The sequence below is a fragment of the Lepus europaeus genome, chromosome 22 (assembly GCF_033115175.1).
Source record: "Lepus europaeus isolate LE1 chromosome 22, mLepTim1.pri, whole genome shotgun sequence".
Taxonomy (NCBI): domain Eukaryota; kingdom Metazoa; phylum Chordata; class Mammalia; order Lagomorpha; family Leporidae; genus Lepus; species Lepus europaeus.
In genome coordinates this window covers 31,155,807-31,179,671 of record NC_084848.1, presented here as the reverse complement: position 1 = coordinate 31,179,671, position 23,865 = coordinate 31,155,807, and the positions used below count along the sequence as shown (strand labels likewise).

General features: G+C 39.9%; 1 protein-coding gene across 1 annotated transcript in view; it reads right to left on the bottom strand.

Moving 5' to 3' along the window:
- Positions 1–23,865, bottom strand: part of SYNJ2BP (synaptojanin 2 binding protein) — a 41,996-nt gene that overhangs the window by 6,974 nt on the left and 11,157 nt on the right. The window contains exons 2-3 of the mRNA XM_062181594.1: positions 16,376–16,512; positions 2,354–2,449 (exon numbers count right to left, since the gene is read on the bottom strand). Of these exons, the coding sequence (XP_062037578.1) occupies positions 2,354–2,449; positions 16,376–16,512 (233 nt within the window). The remainder of the gene's footprint in view (positions 1–2,353; positions 2,450–16,375; positions 16,513–23,865) is intronic.

The following is a 23,865-nucleotide window of genomic DNA, read 5'->3' as shown; positions in this document are numbered from 1 at the left end:
TGAGCCAATTCCCTAAACAGAAGAATCTGTTTTAATAGTAGTTCTTTATGGAGGCTTCCTGAGAAGTGAACATGGGAAATCATTTCCACAAACATTAAAAATTAACTCTAATCATATCCGAAGTGTATGCCTATAATTACTTACCAATCTCCTGCATAAATTCTCCCATACTTTAAAAATAGAGAAGAGTCAAGGTGGAAGCAGCTGTTTTCTGCTCCATCACACCCAGACTCTGTTTGTAACCCTGGCTGTTTTCACAGATATCTTTCATGTTTTGCCTTCTTCATCTTTTCCATTAGAACCTCTCAATCTTCTTTAGCCTCTGAACCTTCACTAGGCCACTTAATGAGGCAGAGTGCACCAATTTAAGCAGGAAAAGATGTTAAAGGTACACTGAACCTGTTCAATGAATACTCACAGAAATCCTCAGTACTACAGGAGAAATCATATCTACCCAGATTTCCCCTCCCATCATGCAAATTCCGAAATACTAAAAAGAAAGAAGTAAATGCGGGAATGGATGAAGTCTTGACTGAATTCTGAATTCCACTTTTTTTTTTTTTTTTAAGATTTTAGTTATTACGAGATAGAGAGAAAGGTCTTCCATCCACTGGTTCATTCCCCAAATGGCCACAATGGCTGGAGCTGACACAATTTGAATCCAGGAGCCAGGAGCTTCTTCTGGTCTCCCACATGGATGCAGGGGCCCAAGCACTCGGGCCATCTTTCACTGCTCTCCCAGGCCATAGCAGAGGATCAGAAGAGGAGCAGCTGGGATATGAACCAGTGCCCATAGGAGATACTGGTGTGAGAGGCGGAAGCATAGCCTACTATGCCACAGCCCCAGCCCCATCATTTTCTTATTAGAGCTCCCTTCTGAGCACTACAGCTTTGGTCAAAAGTGTCACTAGGTTGGTAAGAAGATCCATAGATGTGATAGGGAAAATCAGGGGCCAGTGTTGTGGTGCAGCATGTTAAGCCAATGCTTGTAATGCTGGCATTCCATACTGGAGTGCCCGTTCCAGTCCCCAGTACTTTGCTTCTGATCCAGCTCCCTTATAATGGACCTGAGAAAGCAGCACATGACCCAAATACTTGAGCCCCTACCACCCAAGTGGGAGCACCCAGATGAAGTTCCAGGCTCCTGGCTTTGGCCTGATTTAGCTCCTGCAGTTGTAGCCATTTGGGGATTGAACCAGTGGATGGAAGATCTCTCTCTCTCTCTCTCTCTCTCTGCCTTTCAAATAAATAAATAAGAAAAAGGACATTAGATAGCACGCACCAGGCATTTCACCATTGTTGTAGTTACAATTGTAGAAATTGTTATAAATTAAGAGTTTTAAGAGCAGATATGGGGGACGGCGCTGTGGCACAGTGAGTTAACGTCCTGGCCTGAGGCGCCGGTTCTAATCCCGGCTGCTCCTCTTCTGATCCAGCTCTCTGCTATGGCCTGGAAAAGCAGTGGCCCCTACTCCTTGGGCCCCTACACCCACGTGGAGACTCAGAAGAAGCTCTGGCTCCTGGCTTTGGGTTGGCGCAGCTCCAGCCATTGTGGCCAGTTGGGGAGTGAACCAGCGGATGGAAGATCTCTCTCTCTCTCTCTCTCTCTCTGTCTCTTGTCTCTACCTCTCTCTATAACTCTTTCAAATAAATAAAATAAATCCCCTTTAAAAAAAAAAAAGATCAGATATGATTCTCCTACTACCAAAAAGTAAAAAAATGCTTCTTTTTTTCCCCCTGCATCAATTTTAATCTGGTTGTCTTCAAGGCATATATTACCTCGAAACTAGCACCTGAGTGTCAAGCACACTGTTACCCAATGTCCTTTAAGATGAACAGAAGGGGCTAGAGTTGTGGTGCAGTAGGTTAAGCTGCAGCCTGTGACATAGACATCCCACACGAGTACCAGTTTGAGTCCTGACTGCTCCCTTCCAATCTAGCTCCTTGCTAACGCACCTGGGAAAGCAGCAGAATATGGCCTAAGAACTTGGACCTCTACAACTCATGTGAGAGACCAGAATGGAGTTCCGGACTCCTGGCTTCAGCCTGGCCCAGCCCTGGCCATTATGGCCATTTGGGGAATGCACCACCAGATGGAAGATCCTTCTCTCTGTTCCCTACCCCCTCTCTAACTCTGCCTTTAAAATACATAAAAAAATACATAAAAAAGATGAACAGAAGCACAAGAGGGTCCCTGCCCATGCTAGTAAGTTCTTCAAAAAAGTCAAAGTCAAAGTGAAAGGGAAAGGAAAAATTAACAACCACACATATACCACTGAAGATTACATGCAGTTTAATCACAAGAATGGTGCAAAGGCCTGGTGCCAGGTCTCTGGCTGCAAGTAACACCTACCCTGTGCTGTACTCTCAGGGACACAGCATAGCCTGCATTACGAAAGAGGTCTACAGCATCCTGATGCAGGAGGTTCTTTAGGTCCTGGCCATTTACCTGTCAAAGGAGAGTCGTAAGAGACAGAAAGTTAATTTTCGTAAGTCAACAATTTACTTTTATGCAGCCAAACCTTTTAAAAAAACTAATTCCTACCAGGCATATTCTAAGTGTTAGGAGTACGGGTAAAGTTACTTAGAACTCAGAGTAGCTTTTTTCATTTTCAAAGCTTTCTTTTCCTAGAGCTGAGGTTCCATGGGCCATGTGAAGAGATCCTATGCTAAAATAAAGTGGTTTCTCCTTCCTCTTCTATGCCTGTCTCACTAATGTACTTTTTGTCATTCATGAACATTACCCTGCTTCCCTACAGCTAAAACAACCTTCCAGGTTACTACCTCATCCTTTATATTCCTAATTCTTGGCATTGCCATCTTCAATTGTAGAAATACAATTCTACACAAAATTTTCCCACAATTTATTCTGATGTGGTGCAAATCTATATAGGTCCATAGTACTTATTCAATAGTGTGAAGTATTTTCCGTGATTTCATGGACACTCCTATCCTTCTCACATTTGCTAAAAACCATGTTTCTGTGATAATACAAACCCATAAAAAATTTCAATTTAGGACACTCCTACCATATAGAAGTGAGTCATGTGAAGGAATACTGGTACTTAAACTTTTTGGTGTTAGGAGAGACACTGGTCACAAGTGGTATCTAACTTGTGCTGTACTCACCGACACAGTACAGCCACCTTGTGCAAGACTACCTATCTTTTACACATGTCAATGCCAACATCAACAGCAACAGTAGCAAGAGTATCTTTTTTATAGGATCTGTGTTGTACATAAATTACCTAATTTATTTCTCACAATAATCCTATGAGGTTGATACTATTTTCATCTTCCTTTTACAAGTGAAGAAACTGAAGCTTAGTGAGATTGCTGAATAAGAGTAGGTAGGGGTAGGGTTTCTAACTAATAGGGGAATACCAAAATGCTCTTGCATTTCATTGTTCCTTCTACACTACTATTCCTCCTCATTGACTCACCAACTATTCCCAGCTCAGGTGAAGCTCAAGCCTTTGGATTTTTCAACCTTCTTATTTTCCTTGTCATAATCTTTCTTTTCCATTAGTTCATAAGTATCCCTCCCCTATTTTCACCTCCTGAGATCTTTGATCAATGAATCTACCTATATTTTTGCCTGACAGATGGTACATCTTCTCAACAATTTCAAACTCCATTCCACTTCAGCCAGCAATTGATTGACATAAATTCAGACTTCAACATTAGATATGCTCCAGCTCTTAATATCTCAAACTCTAAAAAACCTGACCATAATCCCTACTCTTTCCACATTTCCCATTCCTCTACAGAATTTCCCTTTTATCCTCTTCAAAGTCTTTATCTTTTTACATTTTATCTGCATTGTTACCCACCTAGGAGCTCTGGCTGTAACTGTGAAAAAGCACTTGTTAAATCACTAGAGGCCCTTGTCCTCATAATTTTCTGCTATCTTTCCAGTGCTGGGCAACACAATGAATCTACTTTCCTTGCCATTACTGAGTTGAATATTCCTGGAGAAAGATACAGTCACACTCTCTATCATAGATCTCAGCTGACTCCTGCTTATCCTTAAAATTTGCCTTCTACTCATATATGAAACTCCCTAAAACTCTCTTCTCTCAAGAGACTCCTTTGTTTCTTTTTTTAATTTTTTTTGTGCGATTACTTCTGACACTCTCTCCCTTTTCTTTTCTTCCCCGTCATAGTTTTGGGATATCTGCTCACTGCTCCTTTCCCTCTCTGGATTAGGTCATTTCTTTATCAAGGTTAAGTTATCTACAGATGCTCTTCATCACATCCCTTCTAGCCTCTTACAGACCTCAAGATCACTTTTTGCCCGATTCCTTAATTCCTTTATTGCTCTCTTAACTTAAATCATCCTCCTCTACGAAGAAAACAATACAAGTATGTCTTGGAACCCACTATCATCATATTCCCATCTTCTCTCTTCTTTCTTTCACTACAAAACTGTTTGCATTCATTGCCTTCACTTCCTCAGCACTCACTCACTCTATTCCCTTGTAATCTCAAAATACGTAGGTGTGAGGGAAGAACATGCTCTCGTGAAGCTCAGCAGTGACTTCCACTTACCAGATGCTATAAAGCGCTTTCTCAGATTTCATACCATTTTTTTATACTTATTTATTTATTTGAAAGGCAGAGTTACAGAGAAACAGAGGTAGAGAGAGAGAAAGAGAGAGAGAGAGGTATCTTCTATCTGCTGGTTCACTCCCCAGATGGCCGCAACAGCTGGAGCTGCACCGATCCAAAGCCAGGAGCCAGGAGCTTCTTCCCGGTCTCCTAGGCAGGTGCAGGGGCCCAAGGACTTGGGCCATCTTCTACTGCTCTCCCAGGCCATAACAGAGAGCTGGATTGGAAGTGGAGCACATTGGATGCCGGCATTGCAGGTGGTGGCTTTACCTGCTACACCACAGCACGGGCCGCAATCATTTCTTGCTGTTTTTAACCTTCTCCTATTTTGCTTATAAGCACTTAGCTCTCTTAGTCCTTTGACTACTTTCCTGATTCCTCTCCCCTTTCCTCCTTCTTAGGTAAGGAAATGTACTTCACTGTCACTGCTTCATATTTTCCTCTCTTCTATGGTGAATTTTCACAATTTCAACCATAATCTGTAAGTTTATAAAACCCAAAGCTTTTGGCCGGCGCCGTGGCTCAACAGGCTAATCCTCCGCCTTGCGGCGCCGGCACACCGGGTTCTAGTCCCGGTCAGGGCACCGATCCTGTCCCGGTTGCCCCTCTTCCAGGCCAGCTCTCTGCTGTGGCCAGGGAGTGCAGTGGAGGATGGCCCAAGTCCTTGGGCCCTGCACCCCATGGGAGACCAGGAGAAGCACCTGGCTCCTGCCATTGGATCAGCGCGGTGCGCCAGCCGCAGCACGCTACCACGGCGGCCATTGGAGGGTGAACCAACGGCAAAAGGAAGACCTTTCTCTCTGTCTCTCTCTCTCTCACTGTCCACTCTGCCTGTCAAAAAAAAACAAAAAAACAAAAAACCCAAAGCTTTTATTCCTGCTTGTACTTCTGGATTGGCCAATTTCCTACTGGAAGTCTATTCTTAAATATTCTGCTAAATCTTACTTCAATATATCCAAAGCCTCTTTGTAACTTTATATAAAACCAAAACATGCTGACTTATTTCCTATTACCACTACCATTTATTCAGACTAAAATTTGTAATTTTTAAAATTTATTCTATTCTGGCAATATTCACATATAATACGGGATACTTCAAAAAGTTTGTGGAAAGCAGAATTAAAAGATAAATTTTGGTGCAAAAAATTTTGAAATCCAAGCAAAAGAGCAAAGGAGGGGTCTTTAAAAAGTTCATGAAAAAGGTACATTATCAAACACTATGCAAGGGCAAAAAAAAAGTTCCACACCAAAAAAAGTTCATCTTTCAATTCCATTTCCTATGAACCATGAACTTTTTGAAAAAAATGTGTTTTAATCTTTTATTTATTTGAAAGGCAGAGAGACAAAGATCTTCCATATGCTGGTTCATTCCCCAAATGTCTGCAAAAGTCAGGGTTGGGTCAGGCAGAAGCCAGGAGCTGGAAACTCAGTCTGGTTCTCCCACATGAGTGGCAGGGGCCTAATCACTTGTGCCATCGCCTGCTGCCTCCCAAGGTGCACATTAACAGGAAGCTGGAATTGGAAGTGAAGTTGGGACTCAAACCCAAGCACTCCGAAATGGGAAGCAGGCATCCCAAATGGTAACATAACTGCTATGCCAAATGTACACACTCCACTCCCCAGGAAGTTTTTTATGTACCTGTGTATACTGTCACAGCCTGCAGTCTAACACTTATAAAGAGAGATTTATTTATCTGAAAGGAAGAGACATCTCTCTTGGGGTATTTTGTTTCCTACTGCTTCTCTATTCTAGGATACGGCCACTCTTAATGGAATCACTGTGATTATCTTCTCCTTCGTTTGCTTTCCTCTACATCTTCCCCCCATTCCAATCTATTTCACCACTGTGTCTCCAGATAAATCTCCCCAAAGTACAATTCCTTAGACAACAGAATACAGTTGTATTCTAGTTTTTAAAAAATAAAGCAAAAATTAGGAAGCAGTGAAAGAGTACATGCCTGATTTCTCATGCTGGTAGGCAAAACCCTACAGGAAATAACTAACTCAGCTTTTTGGTTCAACTAGGCTCTAGCCAAATCACATACTCACTGTCCTTAACACATAAAAAAATCCTACCTTCATATCTGAGTTATATAAACCAGCCAAATACTTTCCCCCTTTTCCAAATTCTATTTATCCTCCAAGATTGATTTTTTTTTTTTAAGATTTTATTTATTTATTTGAGAGGCAGAGTTACAGACAATCAGAGGAAGAGACAGAGAGAAAGGTCTTCCATCTGCTGGTTCATTCCCAAGTAGCTGCAACAGCTAGATCCAAAGCCAGGAGCCAGGAGCATCTTCTGGGTCTCCCATGTGGGTGCAGGGGCCTAAGCACTTGGGCCATTTTCCACTGCTTTCCCAGGCCATACCAGAGTGCTAGATTGGAAAAGGAACAACTGAGACTAGAAATGGCACTCATGTGGTATGCCAGCACTGCAGGCAGGTGCTTAACTTACTGCACCACAGCGCTGGCCCCCAAGATTGATCTTTAAAAGGGTCAGTCCTGCTACTATAAAAATGAATACATGATTTTTTTGCTGATGGACTTTGCTGTTATGTTACCAAGCTACCTCCCGACTATGCTTTTTTTCTTGGCAGATATGCCATAAGAAAGAAACTTCAGTATTTCTATCACAATGAATTCTCAATGACTCACTCTTCTAGTTAATTTCTAGGGGGAGAGAATAGGTGTAGAATTACTAGCTATAGTGAGAATGCTTATTAAGTAATCTAGCCCATGTAACAACTGTTGTTGTTCACTGTAAAGAAGTACACATTTTCTTCTAGAGGCAAACAAGTAAGTTAATAATGCAGTCATGTCAGCGATTGCTGAATAAGGTCACAGCTCAATATCAGAGCCAAAGTTTCATAGTAACATGAATGTGAGTGAGATAACTGAGTCCCTATATGACATTCAATCATGAAACTACTGAGCTTAAAATAACTGTTGCTTTAGTTGTAATTTCCAGGAATTATTAAAAATTTATTATTATGCCTGGAGTTGTCTGTTCACCTTTAGTATATTAACTGATTTAGTGTTCACAATAGGCCTCTAAGTTAGGAACCCTCATTTTTTAAGTGTTAAAAGAGAAGCACAGGAAGGCTACACACTCATCCACGAGTTCACAGAATAGAAAGATCAAAGTCATGATTCAATCTCAAGTAGCCTGGCCCTAAACCTTTCATAAAACATTAACCTATACAAATTTACATCATAAGCAAGGATTTTATTTTGGCAACGTACCACTGTAAATCAAAGTTTTATTGATTTTTCATTTTTGCTTTATTTAATGTTATATATTTAAACATTTTTAGAGTAGGACAAAAACAGGGTATTCAAGTATTAACATTTTTATTAACTTTATATATTGAAGTAGCATTAAAAACACGGTTAAATGCCACTTCACTGACAAAGTCTTCCTAAATCAGACTTTACTAGATGCAACTGATTCCCTTCTTTGCCTCTGCATGCTATGTAACTCTCTTAAAGCTGGCATTGAGCTCTGCATTTTACATTTCACACTCTACTCCAACCTGAACAGGTTATATCTCAGCTCATCACTATACCTGTGTAATGACTGAGGGGCACTGGTACACACCTCAGCATAAATGCCACCTGCTTTCCTGAAGTGTGGCTCCAGAGTGCAACCTGAGAAAGGCTTAACTACAAAAAAGGCTGGCAGACATAATCTCATTATTACACAAAACTGAAAGGCCTGGATTCTTTTTTTTTTTTTTTTTTTTTGACAGGCAGAGTGGACAGTGAGAGAGAGAGAGAGAGAGACAGAGAGAAAGGTCTTCCTTTTGCCATTGGTTCACCCTCCAATGGCCGCCGCGGCCGGCGTGCTGCCACCGGCTCATCGAGCTGATCCGAAGGCAGGAGCCAGGTGCTTCTCCTGGTCTCCCATGGGGTGCAGGGCCCAAGCACTTGGGCCATCCTCCACTGCACTCCTGGGCCAGAGCAGAGAGCTGGCCTGGAAGAGGGGCAACTGGGACAGAATCCAGCGCCCCGACCGGGACTAGAACCCAGTGTGCCGGTGCCACAGGTGGAGCATTAGCCTATTGAGCCGCAGCGCCGGCCAAAGGCCTGGATTCTAATCACAGCTCTACTTGTCAGTGACTCACTATGGAATCTCATCTGAGCCTCCTTCTGCTAACAAAAAGAAAAACATTGGTGACACCAGGCAAAATAACCTGCTATATACAGCATATGCCAGTTATGGCTTTCTACCCTTCTAGTTACGGCTAAAGGTACTGTAATATTAAAACAGTCTAGTTCCTATTTAAAAATTAAACCTTGGGGTTAGTGACTGGCACAGCAGCTGAAAACATGGCTTACGACACCTGCATCTCAAATTAGAGTGATGTGCACTGTGAGAAAAAGCAGGTGATTGCTCAAGTGATTGGGTCTTTACTCCCGACATGGAAGACCTGGACTGAGTTCTCAGTTCCTGGCTTCAGCCACCCTGAATCCCGGCTATTGCAGACATTTAGGGAGTAAACCAGCAAATGGGAGCTTTCTCTGTCTGTCCATGTCTGTCTGTCTCTAATAAAAATAATTAAAATTAAACCCTAAATAAGAGACCTTTTAGAAGTGCAAAATTCCTTGTGTAAAGAACTATTTTTCCATTCTTGGCCAACACAAATCAGCCCCATAGAACAAATCTTGACTGTAACTTTCTCCCTTGACAATGTTACTCCTGCTAAAGAGCTGAATTTGCTTCCCAATATTTACTTCCTCTATGGATTTTTTTAAGATTTATTTATTTATTTGAAAGTCAGAGTTACACAGAGAGGAGAGGCAGAGAAGAGAGAGAGAAAGAGAGAGAGAGAGAGGTCTTCCATCCGATGGTTCACTCCCGAGTTGGCCGCAATGGCCAGAGCTGTGCCGATCTGAAGCTAGGAGCCAGGAGCTTCTTCCGGGTCTCCCACGCAGGTGCAGGGGCCCAAGGGCATGGGCCATCTTCTACTGCTTTCCCAGGCCATAGCAGAGAGCTGGATGGGAAGTGCAGCAGCCGGGACGAGAACCGGCGCCCATATGGGATGCTGGTGCTTCAGGCCAGGGCTTTTACCTGCTGCACCACAGCGCCAGCCCCCCTCTATGGATTTTTAGATTCCTGTAGCCCAGTGATGAACCACCGAGTTCTGTAGATTTTACCCCTCAATGTCTATAGAATCCATTTTCTTTATCACCATCCTTACTAATACAAACCAGAAGTTCTCAAAGTGTAGTCCCCACAACAACAATATTAGCATCACCTCGAATCTTGTAAAGAATGCAAATTACTAGGCCTCATTCTAGCAATCTGTAGTTTAGTAAGCTCTCCAGGTGATTCTGATATTCAGACAGTTCCAACTTAAACTGTCTGAAACAGGCCACTTCCCCTATTTAATGCAAATCACATGCCTCCACAGATTTCATTAGTGATTTTCCCTTTACTGGAATTATGATTTAAAAAGTACTGTTTTGTTAAACTTCTGTTTCAGGTTTATATACATATTCATACATTCATATTTGATGAATAAGAAATATATGTAGTTCCCATTACAGGTCATAATTTTAAAAATTCAAAAAACACTTGCCTTCTGTAGTGGTTCTCAAATTCTCACAGCCTCACCAGGGAGTACTTTTATGATTTACATTTTAATTCTGTAGGTCTGGCAGGGTCCTGAGATTCTGTGTTTCTAACTAGCTCCTGGGTGGTGGCCAGATTACCCATTGTTGGACCTCACTTTCCTGCGTAGAAGCAGTCAACTTCATAATCTTAGGACTTTTAACTTGTTATTTTAGCTTCTTTAACCATGGTGTAAGTTTTACTGAACCCAGATAGGGCACATAAAAGCATGCTAGAAAAATCCTGCTGAATGAATGTTCAGTGATTCGGGATATGGAGTTGTTCTAGCTAACTGGAGGGAAAACAAAAACCTTTCTGCTTTAACTTTGGTGGTTGGCCATCTTTAAACATCTGTTTCCTGGACCAATGTTGTTTGGAAGACGGCCCAAGTACTTGGACAGCTGCCACCCACTTAGGAGACGTAGATGGAATTCTTGGCTCCAGGTTTCAGCTTGGCCCAGCCCCAGCCCTTGTGGCCATTTGGGGAATGAACCAGAAGATAAAAGATCTCTTTGTGTAACTCTGCCTTTCAAATAAATAAATCTTTAAAAAAATTGTTTTGGGGTGCTGTGGCATTGTGGGTTAAGCTAACTGTGGTAATATCAGTATCCCATTCTTAGTGCTGGCTGGAGTCCTGGCTGCTCAGCTTCTGATCCAGCTCCCTGCTGATTTGCCTAGAAAGCAGTGGAGGATGGACCAAGTGCTTGTAATCCTGTCATCCATGTGGGAGACTCCGATGGAGTTCCAGGCACATTTTTTGTCTCTTTTTGATGAAGTTGAAGCATGTTAAAAAATCTTCTAAATCTAATTAATCAGGCCTAACCAAAAAACTCAGTGTTTAATGGAGAAATTCATTCTCTGAACAACCAATTAGAAGCTTACCCTGTGTAAGGAGCAGGTCTAGTTATTGGAGCTTAAGAGATGAGAAGATAGTCTCTCCTAGAAATATTTTGTTTAAAGGATTCTGCTGCGTATTTCACTATCTTTGTAGCTAATCATCTGGGGGATTGCTGCTGGATCTTTCCCACTGATTTCTAAGTAAAGAGAAGAGACTTTTTTGCTTTCTTTGTAACTTTCCATAGCACCTGGAAATGTGCTCTGGAGGGCATCAAGTAAAACAGCTGATAAATGTTGATGACTAAATTAATTACTGAACAGAAAATGAAATAGTTGGCCCAATCTATGCCATTTTGTTATTTAATGAAACATTCATTTGTACAATTATAATAAACAGCTAAATCACCCTGAGCTTTATACAAATGTGGAGTTTGTTGAGGATCAATTATTCTTGACTATTCACTCTCCTTCCTTTCGACAGATACACAGGGAAGATGAGAAACTTAGTCTACTTTTTTTTTTTTTAACAAAATTTCCCAAAGTATCCTATGCCAACATTAAACTATTCTCAACAGTGCATACATACCAAATGAACTTTGGGTGAGAAATTTATGGCCCTAATCTCAACTTCAGGTCTGTTCTTCCACTGGTAATATCCATTTTTGTTTTAGAGGTAACATGGTCTTAAATATACTTTAAAACAATTAATTAATAAAATACCTATACTGAGAAGAAAATTTTCATTTTCAATGAGGAAAATAAAACTGCATGCAGTTATTTAAGAACTTAAAGCCAAGATAATATATGGGCATTATTTAAAGAGGCTGGAAAGATTAAATTGATAGCTGATAATAACTCATGGGAAATTTATAGATCATGACACTTCTATCTGTTATCTAAAATAGATGGTGGTAAGGAAGAGACACATTTATAGGTTAATTACTAATAACTAGCAAAAGTTAGTAGAAAAAATGAGTAAATTTTACAACATAGAAAAATAACCTATGTGAGGAGAAAGAAAAGTCCACTAAATGTGAATATAGGCTAATAAAGAAATTGCATCATTCGATAGAGACTTCAGAGTCAATAAGTGAATACTTATGAACATGAAAGGGATAAAGTGAGCAGAATAGTTGGGACATTTAATGGTTATGGTCTGACACTTATAGAGACAATGTGGGTGAGTGAGGCAACACAGATTTTTTTCACAATATTTCTTAAGGAATGGGATCCAGAACAGATTTTGGACAAACTCTTAGAAAAGAAACTGGAGTCAAAGGAATATAGGCCTAGATAGAACACAGAGGATATGCTTCTTGTTCTCTTGTACACAATTTTTTTCTTCTTTTCTGTATTCTTTTAAAAATTTTTTTTAGATTATTTATTTATTTATTTGAGAGGTAGAGTTACAGACAGTGAGAGGGACAGAGAGAAAGGTCTTCCTTCCGTGGTTCACTCTCCAAATGGCTACAACGGCTGGAGCTGCACCGATCCAAAGGCAGGAGCCAGGAGCTTCTTCTTGGTCTCCCACGTGGGCCGAGGGGCCCAAGGACTTTGGCCATTCTCCACTGCTTTCCCAGGCCATAGCAGAGAGCTGGACTGGAGGAGGAGCAACCAGGACTAGAAATGGTGCCCATATGGGATGCCAGCGCCACAGGTGGAGGATTAACCTACTGCGCCACAGCGCCGGCCCCTCTTTTCTGTATTCTTTATCTTCCTTCATCCCTGACTTCTATTTCTGCTTTTCCTTTTCCTGGCATTTTCCTTTCTCTTCTTTTGCACATCATTTCCTTAAGTGGCTAGAGCATAAACATAAACATCTCATCCTTCAAAATACACCTTATATATCTTTGAGATATCATATATATATATATATATTTCCTTGTAATGTCTCTTATTTCTTATATTTTGATAAAGTAAAAGTTACTTTGTTATAAAATTTTAAAGTTAGGTAAGCTGAGGTTTTTAGACATTTGCTTTTTTCTTCACTGACTTTTTAAAAAAAGATTTATTTACTTGAAGGCAGAATTAGAGAGAGAGAGAGAGAAAGAGAGAGAGAGATTCCATCTGCTGGTTCACTCCCCAAATGGCTGCAATGGCCAGGGCTGGCCATGCGTAAGCTAGGAGCTTGGAACTCCATCCATGTCTCCCATGTGGTGGCCCATCCTCTGCTGCTTTATCAGGTGCATTATCAGGAAGGTGGGTGGGCAGTGGAGCAGCAGATACTCAACCAGTGCTCATATGAGGTGCTGGCATTGGAGGAGCTTCATCTACTGTGCTACATTTGACATTTATCTCCTACCATCTATCACTACCTCTCAAGCCATTTTTGAAAACTTGACAGATCTTTCAATAATATTTCTCTGTGAAGCAATTACCTACATTAGACAGGTTCCTCATCTCAGACTATATCTAATAAATTCTTTCCCAGTGGCATTTACATCCTGTTTTCCTCTTTTCTCTCCTGTTTTATATAAAGGCTAATTTTAGCTTTTATATAAAACCACACATACAATCTATTGCTAGTTCACCACATCACTTTCTTTTCAGGACAAGTAATTCTAGCTCCTCATTTACCTTTTAGGAGTCAGTACAGTATATTGGTTAAAACAGGGGCTCCAAATTCAGATAGATCAAAATTTTAGTCCCTGCCACTTAATAGTTGTATGCTGCTTGACTTCACCAAGGCTCAATTTCTTAGAAGCTGCAAAGTGAGTACAGTAGTCATACTCACCTCATAAGGTAAGCATACTATTAAAAAAGGTAAATCAAAGTTCTTAGCATGCTGCTATGTTGTTTTAGCTGCTTAAAAATTTCTCACTATTCTCATTTTGCAAGAATCTACTTTTAGTCACAATTTTTCAAACAATATGGCTCTCTTATTAAGTTCTATACTGTTCAAATCCTTCTTAAATCACGAAGGCTAGGATCCAGCGATCTGAAGACAACAGGATTTATATGCAAAAATATTAAGCTGCACACATTTTAACTATATGCTACATCTTTAACAATCCATTCTCAATTTCCTTACTGTACCACTGCCACGTTGATGAAATAAGCTGCTTCCTAAACTTTTTAATACCCTTTTTAGATGACAGTTGGATTATCAGTAGTTCCATCTCACAGATTGATAAGTCGTATATAGGAGAAGCTTAATGGAATGAAGAAAGGCCAAATACTCATTAAGAAGATCTAAAACAATGCCATTCATAGTATGTTTCTATTCTGCATCAACTACGACAACTTAGATTTTTGAATTCGTTCAGGTAGCTCTCATAGCTACTTTTTCTGATTTTCTTTCTTTTCTGAGGACTAAGCAGAGTGATAAAGTCTTCGTGAAGAGGTGTTCAGAATCACACCACTGAGCTTGATCTCTCAAATACTGAGATGCCAAGTGAGGAAAAGGTGGAAGTTCTCTCTGCTTTCCTTTGTAACTCTGCCTTCATGTAGGCCCCCAAATGGACTGGATGGCAGAGAGTGGCCAATATGATAGAAACTAAGAGGGCCAAGAGACTTCACGCTTATAACTAATTCGTTAAACTGCATAAGAAGCAATTCAAAGGGGAGAATTCAAAACAAAACCATACTAAGAAATATTTTAAAAGGATATATCTGTCTTATAGAGGCATTGAGACTACTACTTAATTCTCTCAATTAAGACTTCCCTTAGTCTGTATTTCATTCACCTATTTTACCTTTTCCCTTAGCCCTCACACCCTATTCAAGTCACAAGAAAAAGAAGGGAATAGTTTTTCTCCTCTTCTGACCATGACAGCATGGTCCATCTGGAGAAGGTGGGGCTACTGTCATGACAACACCTTATGATAGTTCAAATTTCCTCCTACTTAAGTCTTGCCCTTTGAAGTCAGATTTAACTCTTGCTAATCTCCACCTCTTGCAATTGATAATATCATAGTGATACTACAGTCGATGGTGAGGAACAAAAGTGGAAAGTAGAGCTAGAGTTATATTTTGCCTTTTAATATCTTTAAAGTTCTTATTTTGCCTATTTTCTGATTTATTCTAGGCTTATTCTAAATTTTAAGAACATGGATTTCTGGACCTATCAGTCAATCTTTTTAGGTTTATCTGACTTTCCTAACTTGTTCATTGAAAACTGTCTTAGAGAATAAAGATTTATTTTTATTTATTTATTTTTGTTTGGATTTCTTTTTTTTTAAAAAAAGCTTTTAATTAACAGATATAAATCTCATAGGTACAGTTTTAAGAACATAGCTGTTCTTTCCCCCATACCCCACCTACCCCCCGCTCCCATTCCACCTCCTACTCCCGCTCCCATCCCATTCTTCATTAAGATTCATTTTTAATTATCTTTATACACAGAAGATCAACTCTATACTGAGTAAAGATTTCAATAGTTTGCACCCACACAGACACACAAGGTATAAAGTACTGTTTGTAGACAGGTTTTACCGTTAATTCTCATAGTACAACTCATTAAGGACAGAGGTCCTACATGGGGAGCCAAGTACACAGTGACTCTTATTGTTGATTTAACAATTGACACTCTTATTTATGATGCCAGTGATTACCCGAGGCTCTTGTCATGAGCTGCCAAGGCTATGGAAGCCTTTTGAGCCCACATACTCTGTCAGTATTTAGACAGAACCAAAAGCAAAATGGAAGTTCTCTCCTTCCTTCAGAGAAAGGTACTTCCTTCATTGATGGCCCCTTCTTTCCACTGGGATCTCACTCACAGAGATCCTTCATTTAGATCATTTTTTTGCCACAGTGTCTTGGCTTTCCATGCCTGAAATTATCTCATGGTCTGATTCTGAGGTCAGAGTGTTGTTTATGGCATTTGTCATTCTATGAGTCTGCTGTGTGGCCTGCTTCCCATGTTGGATCATTCTCTCCTAGAAAAGATTTTTAAAAGATCTGGTCCCTCCCCTTAAGGAAATTCCAGAGAATAATATAATCAATGATTATCATGTCTCAGTTCAGGTGTTAACCAGATGAAATGGGAGAACATTAGAAAGATTTCAAATCAAATTGCACATCAATTTTTCACCTATATAAGTGGGTTAAAAGGGTTCTGGGACTGAAATAGACTTAATGCCTATCCTCCTTTCTTGCTTTTTCTTTCAGGTGAGGGTAACATTGTCCTTCATGCCTAATGGTAGGGTGGGAAACAACGAATGATTGAATGTTTCTCCCATTCGACTACACAATCAGCATTATTTCTAGATCCAAAAATTGGCAGGCAGGAGTCTTCCCAAGGAAGGGACTGGGGGTAGGAGCTACAGTCTGGGGAGAAAAGAAATAGCGAAGGAGGCCGAAGCCAGTTCTCACCGAGAGGATCTTATCACCCTCCTGGAGCCGCCCATCCAGGGCTGCAGCCCCATTCTCTTTGATGCGGCTGACGTAGATCCCACTGTCATTGGAGACATACTGTTGATCTGTCCCACCGACGATGTTGAAGCCCAGCCCTGAGAAAATCATGGAGGAGTGAGGGAGATGGGGGTAAAGAAGAAAGAAAGGAATTAGAAAGAAGAGGAGAATGAAAAAGAAAATGCCTAGCAGGGATGAAAGGCTAACGGACAGGGGAGGCTGGTGAGTCAGACTGTGATGTAGCTACTGAATAGTCATAGGTGAGGTATGTAGGTAATACCAGCAACAGATGTCAAGAGTATGCAGAAATGCCAACTGAAACCAAGCAGGACTAAAAAGAAAAACATAGTGATCAATAGGATTTATTGAATATATAAAGAAAGATTTATACAAGATTTAAAGAATAATGGGATTCTTGCTTCTGCTCACATTTGATTTTGATCTCATTCATGGCATTCAGAGTACCCCATTCCTGATATTCCTGATCTTAATTTAACATGGTTAATTGTCTCCATGAGACAAAGCTATGCTTTTACCAATAATTACATAAACTGTTCTTAATTTACTAGGATATGACCAAATAAAAAGCAACAGGAAACATGGGTCTCTGCAGCTAGAGGACAAAAAGAAGTCTTTAAGATACAAAATAGAACTTACAAGGGCAGGCATTTGGGGTACTGGTTAAGACATTCATGTCCCACATCAATGTGCCTAGGTTCAATATCTACTCTAGCTCCTAACTCCAGCTTCCTGCCAATGCAAACCCTGCGAGGCAGTATGTGATGATTCACCACATGGGAAGCCTGGATGAGATTTTGAGCTTCTGGCTTTAGTGTGGTCTAGTCCTGGCTGGCCACTGGGGACATTAGTGGGTAAATCAGCAGATGGGAGTTCTCTCTTTCAATAAATAAATAAATAGATAGATAAATAAATAACAATTTCTGTAAGATGACTACTTTAACTTCCTTGAATGATGGAGTATGAAAAAATATGAGCTTTAAATTACTGGATGGTCTTCTTTCCTATCACAGAAAGTGGTATTGAAGGGGAGGGATAATTTGAGATGAGGTGGAAAGGGACATGGAGCCAGATTATGGAAGACTAAAATGACTTCAAAATTGTGGCAGCCTCTCCCAACACTGGAACAAACTATTAAGAGACAACCTTTCAATGAAACATAACATTCTGACCATAGTTAGAATCTCTCACTAAACTATGGCTATCTCTGGGACTCTTGGGAATAGGAAGCACTAAATAACATGGGGGTTAGGGGTGCCAACCTCGCATTCCTTTACCCCCTACCATGCAGTCACAAATTCACATATAAATTTTTACTTCTTGTGACAGCAAACAAGAGAGGGCAATGAAATTATGGAGTTTTTGATTAATACTGCTTCTTTATGTTTGCTTATATTTCTTTGGACTACAAATGTGGCCATGTATAGTTCAAGTTTTTGTGCAGAAGTTTCAATAAATACTAACTTTTTACAGTAGATTTGTGTAAATTTTATGGTAGTAAATGATAAACTCTTTTCTACATAAATCTTATGGACTCATGACATATCTAATTTTTTTTTCAGTATTTCTAGGGTATGTGGTTCATCTGAGAGGTTTAGAAAAAAAAAGAAAGAAAGAAAGAAAAGAAACCCACATATAAGTGGACCTGCACAGTTCAAACCTGTTGTTCAAAGGTCAAATGTGGTTAGCAAAATGAGGGACTTTGCCTTTGCTACTGGTTACTTAAAGCTACAGAACAATGTCTTAAAAAAGAGTGGAGGAAATCTTACTGAATTTATTATAACAAATTAATACAGTGTCCCACAGAGTCACATTAAATAGGTACTATATTTACTACCCATTATCGCTTTTGTTTAAACAAATCAAACCACTTAACATGAGTTCCTGGATTGACCTGAAGCCTTTTCTTCAGCCAGATATTTATAGAACTATGCTTATCTATAATCCAATGCATTGCTACAATAAATGGGAATCACTAGAGCACTAAGCAGTGGCATTACAATTCAAAGCATGGGCCCTCTGGATACCTATATAATCCTCAGATTATTTATTCAATAAAAATTATTTATCATTTACTTTGTGTCAGGCACTGTGTTATGATCTGAGGAAGACATAAAGCTAAAGTGGGCAGTCCCTGCTTTAATCGCAAACATAAAAGCATCCCTTTCCCTGTCTCTTTTAGCTACTGCAGAAGCAAATCAAAGTCAGAAGAACTGGTTCCAAGTTCAACTCCATAACTTACCTGACATGTGGACTGCAGCCAGTCAGTTTACCTCTGATCCTCAACTTCCTTTTCTGTAAAATAAGGATTAAAAATTCTGCCCTCTCTACCTCAAAGGGTAAATGTTAGGGGCAATATAAAACCTAAAAAAATTATAAAGTACATAATAGTTGCCTTCTATTAGGATAAGGCACTAGGAGTAGCTGTAAATAGATTAGTGGCTGCTATAGATCAAAACTAGATTGTTTGATGTAGGAAAGATGAATAAATATGTAATACAAATGTGAAATCTCCTAGATGATGGAAATACATTAAAAAGTATATCTGTAAATAGGCAAAGACTGGACTAGAACTCAAACTTACTAAAATTAAGTATGTCTAAAACCTGTGACCTAGATATTCCCCTTATGAGTGGTTTATAGCATGGGTGGTCTTTAAGATCTACACCAATCTTCTGGCATATTCACCAACCCATTGGAACACAAGCTTGCTGGAAACAACCAAAGGGAGAAAGGTATCCAATATTTAGCTGCTAATTTTTGGCTATATTCCAGGAAAATCTTCTCCAAGTGAGGTGATCACATATCCAGGTTTGTCTTAACAGTACTGGTATACACCTATTGCCCCAGTGTAATTGTAGGATTCCCCCTTTAATTTCAAAAGCATCCCAGCTGAAACAAATGTGATCATCCCATCTATACATGGTAGTGTAAAAATCTGTTCATTAGGGGCAGATGTTTGGCCTAACAATTAACAAGCCAGCATCACATATTAGAGTGCCCGAGTGTGAGATTGGCTCTAGCTCCTGAATCCAACTTCCTGCTAGTGATGCAGACCCTGGAAGACACCACACATGCCCTCTGCACCCAAGAGGTAGAGGATACGCCAGCTTGGAGAGTTAGGGTGAGAGCAGACTGCAGCAGCCTGTGCCACTGGCGATACTGTCAAAGGGACAGCTTTGTGGGTCACACTGTCTTTGAGTCTGGCCTGGAGCCCTAACAACGGGGCAGGGTACTTGCCTAACTACTCAGGGAAAAAAGCATGTTTCTTTCTCCCCATTCCCCTACAAGGGTGCCTGGCAACTGGTGGGGAGAAGGTGCTGTTTTGACAACACTAACGGCTGCAGTGGCTCTTGTGTGAGTTAAACTGAGACATTTTAACAGAGGGAAAAATCTGTGTTACTTCCTGATTTTGAGTCTAGCGGGGAGGTTTGAGAGGAGGCTGGGTACCCATGTAGGGCTGTGAGGTGCCTCCATTCTCTCAACATATCACAGGCTCTGAGGCTCAAACCACCAAGGCACAGTACACACAGGCAGCTGGTTCTGGGATCGCCTCTGCTCTCTACATGGACAGGACAGGCCTGTGAGGCAGAGCAAATCCTCTGCACCTCATGACTGTGGGAGCCTTGTGTGTTGAGACTGTGGGAACTCTGTGACCGCATGGAAGGGGGTAGCTGGGTCTCTCGGCAATCACAGGCTCAGAGCTCCCTGACTGCCCGGAACGGGTCACTGAAGAGGGATCCATGCTCACACAGAGGACTGCACAGATCCTTTGTGCAGTTCATGCAGCAGCATAGGTGAGTGCTGTACCAGTGTGGGCTAACCTCAGTCATTTATCACCTTGGAAGAGAGGAGGTGAAGTAGTGATTACACCAATAGGGGTGATCATACCCTCTCCCCTGCTGATGATAGAGATCTTATATACCCAACTTGGGTGTCAGGCTGGGTCTTAACCCACCCTGGAGCACTGGCCACACCCAGCACATACCTCTGGGTATTCAATGAAAGAGCAAACATTCCACCAAGCTCTGCATAGTTAAAGCTAAAATCCATCAGAGGAGAAAACCAACAAGTATTTTCACAAATGCCTAAAAATAAATGCAAATATTCAAGAAACAAGAATAAGGAAGACAACATGACTCCTCCAAAGAAACTCAAAAACACTTCTATTAGAATGTGAAGAAAAAGAGATTGATGGGCCAGTGCTGTGGCTTAACAGGCTAATCCTCTGCCTTGAGGCGCCGGCACACTGGGTTCTAGTCCCACCGGGTTCTAGTCCCGGTCAGGGCGCAGGATTCTATCCCGGTTGCCCCTCTTCCAGGTTAGCTCTCTGCTGTGGCCAGGGAGTGCAGTGGTGGATGGCCCAAGTCCTTGAGCCCTGCACCTGCATGGGAGACCAGGAGAAGCACCTGGCTCCTGGCTTTGGATCAGCGAGATGTGCCGGCCGCAGCGGCCATTGGAGAGTGACCCAATGGCAAAAAGGAAGACCTTTCTCTCTGTCTGTCTCTCTCTCACTATCCACTCTGCCTGTCAAAAATAAATAAATAAATAAATAAAAAAGAGATTGATGAAATGTCTAAAAAGGAAGTCAGAAGAATGATCATAGGATTACTCAGAAGCAATGAGAGCAAATTCATGTGTTAAAGAAATCCATAGGTGACATGGAGGAAAAATTCTCCCCATGAGATTGAGATTTTGAAGAGGAAAAAACCTGAAATATTAGAAATGAAGAATTTAATATGTCAAATAAAAATACAATGGAAAGCCTTAACAACAGACTTGGTGAGAAGGAAGAAAGAATATAAGAGCTGGAAGACAACTATTTGAAATAGCTCAGTCAGATTAAAAAAAAAAAAAAAGAAGAAGAAATTTTAAAAATTAAAAATAATGTTTGAGATTTATGGGGTATTTTCAAATGACCCAATATTGAGTCTTAGGAGTTACTGAAGGTATGGAAAGATAGAATGGATTAGAAGGCTATTAAGTGAAATAATTACAGTAAACATCCCTAATTTGGAAAAAGAAAGTGATGTCCAAGTATACGAGGTACAGAGAACACCTAACAGACATGACCAGAAAAGTTCTTCACCAGAACACACTGAAGTCAAACTTTCAGCAGTAAAACAGTAATGGGGGACTTCAACACCCCACTTTCATCAGTGGACAGATTAACTACACAGAAAATCCACAAAGAAACAAAAAGAGCTAATCTACACTATGGTACAAATGGACCTAACTTGCATCTACAGAATTACTCATCTTATAGTTTCAGAATACCTATGCTTTTTATCAGTATATGGAATTTTCTCTAGGATAGACCATATGCAAGTCTCACCAAATTAAAAAAAATTGAAATCATACCATGCATCTTTCCTGACCACAATGGAATGAAGCTGAAAATTAACAACTGAACAATCTCTAGAAAATGTGCAAACACATGGAGACTAAATAACACACTCCTAAATGAACTGTAAATCACAAAAGAAATCAAAAGGGAAATAAAAAAATTCAAGAAAAGAATGAAGATGACAACAGAACATATCAAAAGGTCTAGGATACAGAAATGCAGCATAAGCAATGTTAAGAGGGAAGTTTACTGCAACTGGTGCCTACATCAAGAATATGGAAAGGCATAAAATAAATGAGCTATCAAAGAATCTCAAGAACCTAGAAAAAAACAACAAACCAAACCAAAAATTGGCTGGAGGAAAGAAATAATTAAAATTAGAGAAGAAATAAACTAAATTGAAAACAAAAAAAAAATTACAAAAGATCAGTGAAATGAAGGGCTTGATTTTTGAAAAAATAATCAAAATTGATAAACCATTGGCCCAAGTAACCAAAAAAAGAGGCAATAGACCCAAATTAATAAAATCAGAGAAGAAAAAGGAGACACAACAACAGATACCAGAGATAAAAAGAGTCATCAGAAATTCCTACAAACAGCTTAAGCCAACAAACTGGAAAGTCTAGAAGAAATGAATAGATTCCTGAATATACAATCTACCAAAATTGAGTCATGAAGACATAGGAAACCTAAACAGACCAATAATCAAGAAGAGATTGAATCAGTGATAAAGACCCTCCCAATAAAGGACAACCCAGGACCAGATGACTTTACTGCTGAATTCTATAAGGCTTTTAAAGAAGAATTAATTCCAATTCTTCTCAAGTTATGAAAAATAATTGAAAGGCAGGGTTCCTCTCAAACACCTTGATGAGGCCCACATCATCTTAATTCCAAAGCCAAGAAAAAGATAGACCAAAGAAAGAAAACTATAGACCAACATCACTGATGAATATAGATGCAAAATTCCTCAACAAAATACTAGCTAACTGAATTCAACAACACATCAAAAAGGTCATTCACCTGAACCAAGTGGGATTTATCCCTGGTATGCAAGGTTGGTTCAACATATGAAAATCAATTAAATGTGATACATCACATTAACAAATTGAATAAAAGCCATAGATTATTTCAATAGATGCAGAGAAAACATTTGATAAAACACGATATCCTTTCATGATAAAGACCTTAAGCAAATTAGGTGTAGAAGGAACATTCTTCAACACAGTCAAAGCAATGTAAGACAAACCCACAGCCAGCATCTTATTGAATGGGGAAAAGTCGGAAGTGTTTCCACTAAGTCTGGAACCAGACAAGTATGCCTACTTTCATCCTAGATTCAAGAAGCTCAACAAACACCAATCAGGACAAACAAAAAAGAAAATAATAAGGCATATCATAATCACATTGTTCAAAACCAAGTATCAAGAGAACAAAGTAGTAAGAGAAAATGACTACATTATGTGAAAATCAGTAGAGATAAGAATGGTAATAGACCTCTTTAGAAACTATGCAAGACATAAGTCAATGCAATTAAGCCTTTGAGACATTGAAAAAAGAAATAAAAGTCAATCTAGAATCCTATATTCAATGAAAACAGCCCTCAAAAAGTAAGGCAAAATAAACGTGTTTTCAGAAAAAGAAAAGCTACAAGACTCAATCTCTAGCAGACTAACACTAATGCAAAATGTACAAGGAAATTCTTCAGGGAAAAGAAAAATAACACGGAATGGATAATTGTATCTTTCCGAAGCAATATATATTAACCCAAATCATAAACACATGAGTAAATACAAGTTAGCGGTAAAAGGATGGACAAAGATACATAAAGCAAATGCTATGCAAAATAAAACTTGAGTATACTGCCCTAGTAATATCATAAGAAGCAGACTTAAGAATGAGGAACAAAAAAGGACATTTCATAATGAAGAAAGGGTCAATTCACTAAGAAGACATTAAAATACAAAATGAAAATTTACCCAGCAGGGACTGGCACTGTGGTGCAGCATGTTAAGCACCTCCTGCCACAGAAGCATCCCATATGAGCACTGGTTTGAGTACTGATTGCTTCACTTTGATCCAGCTC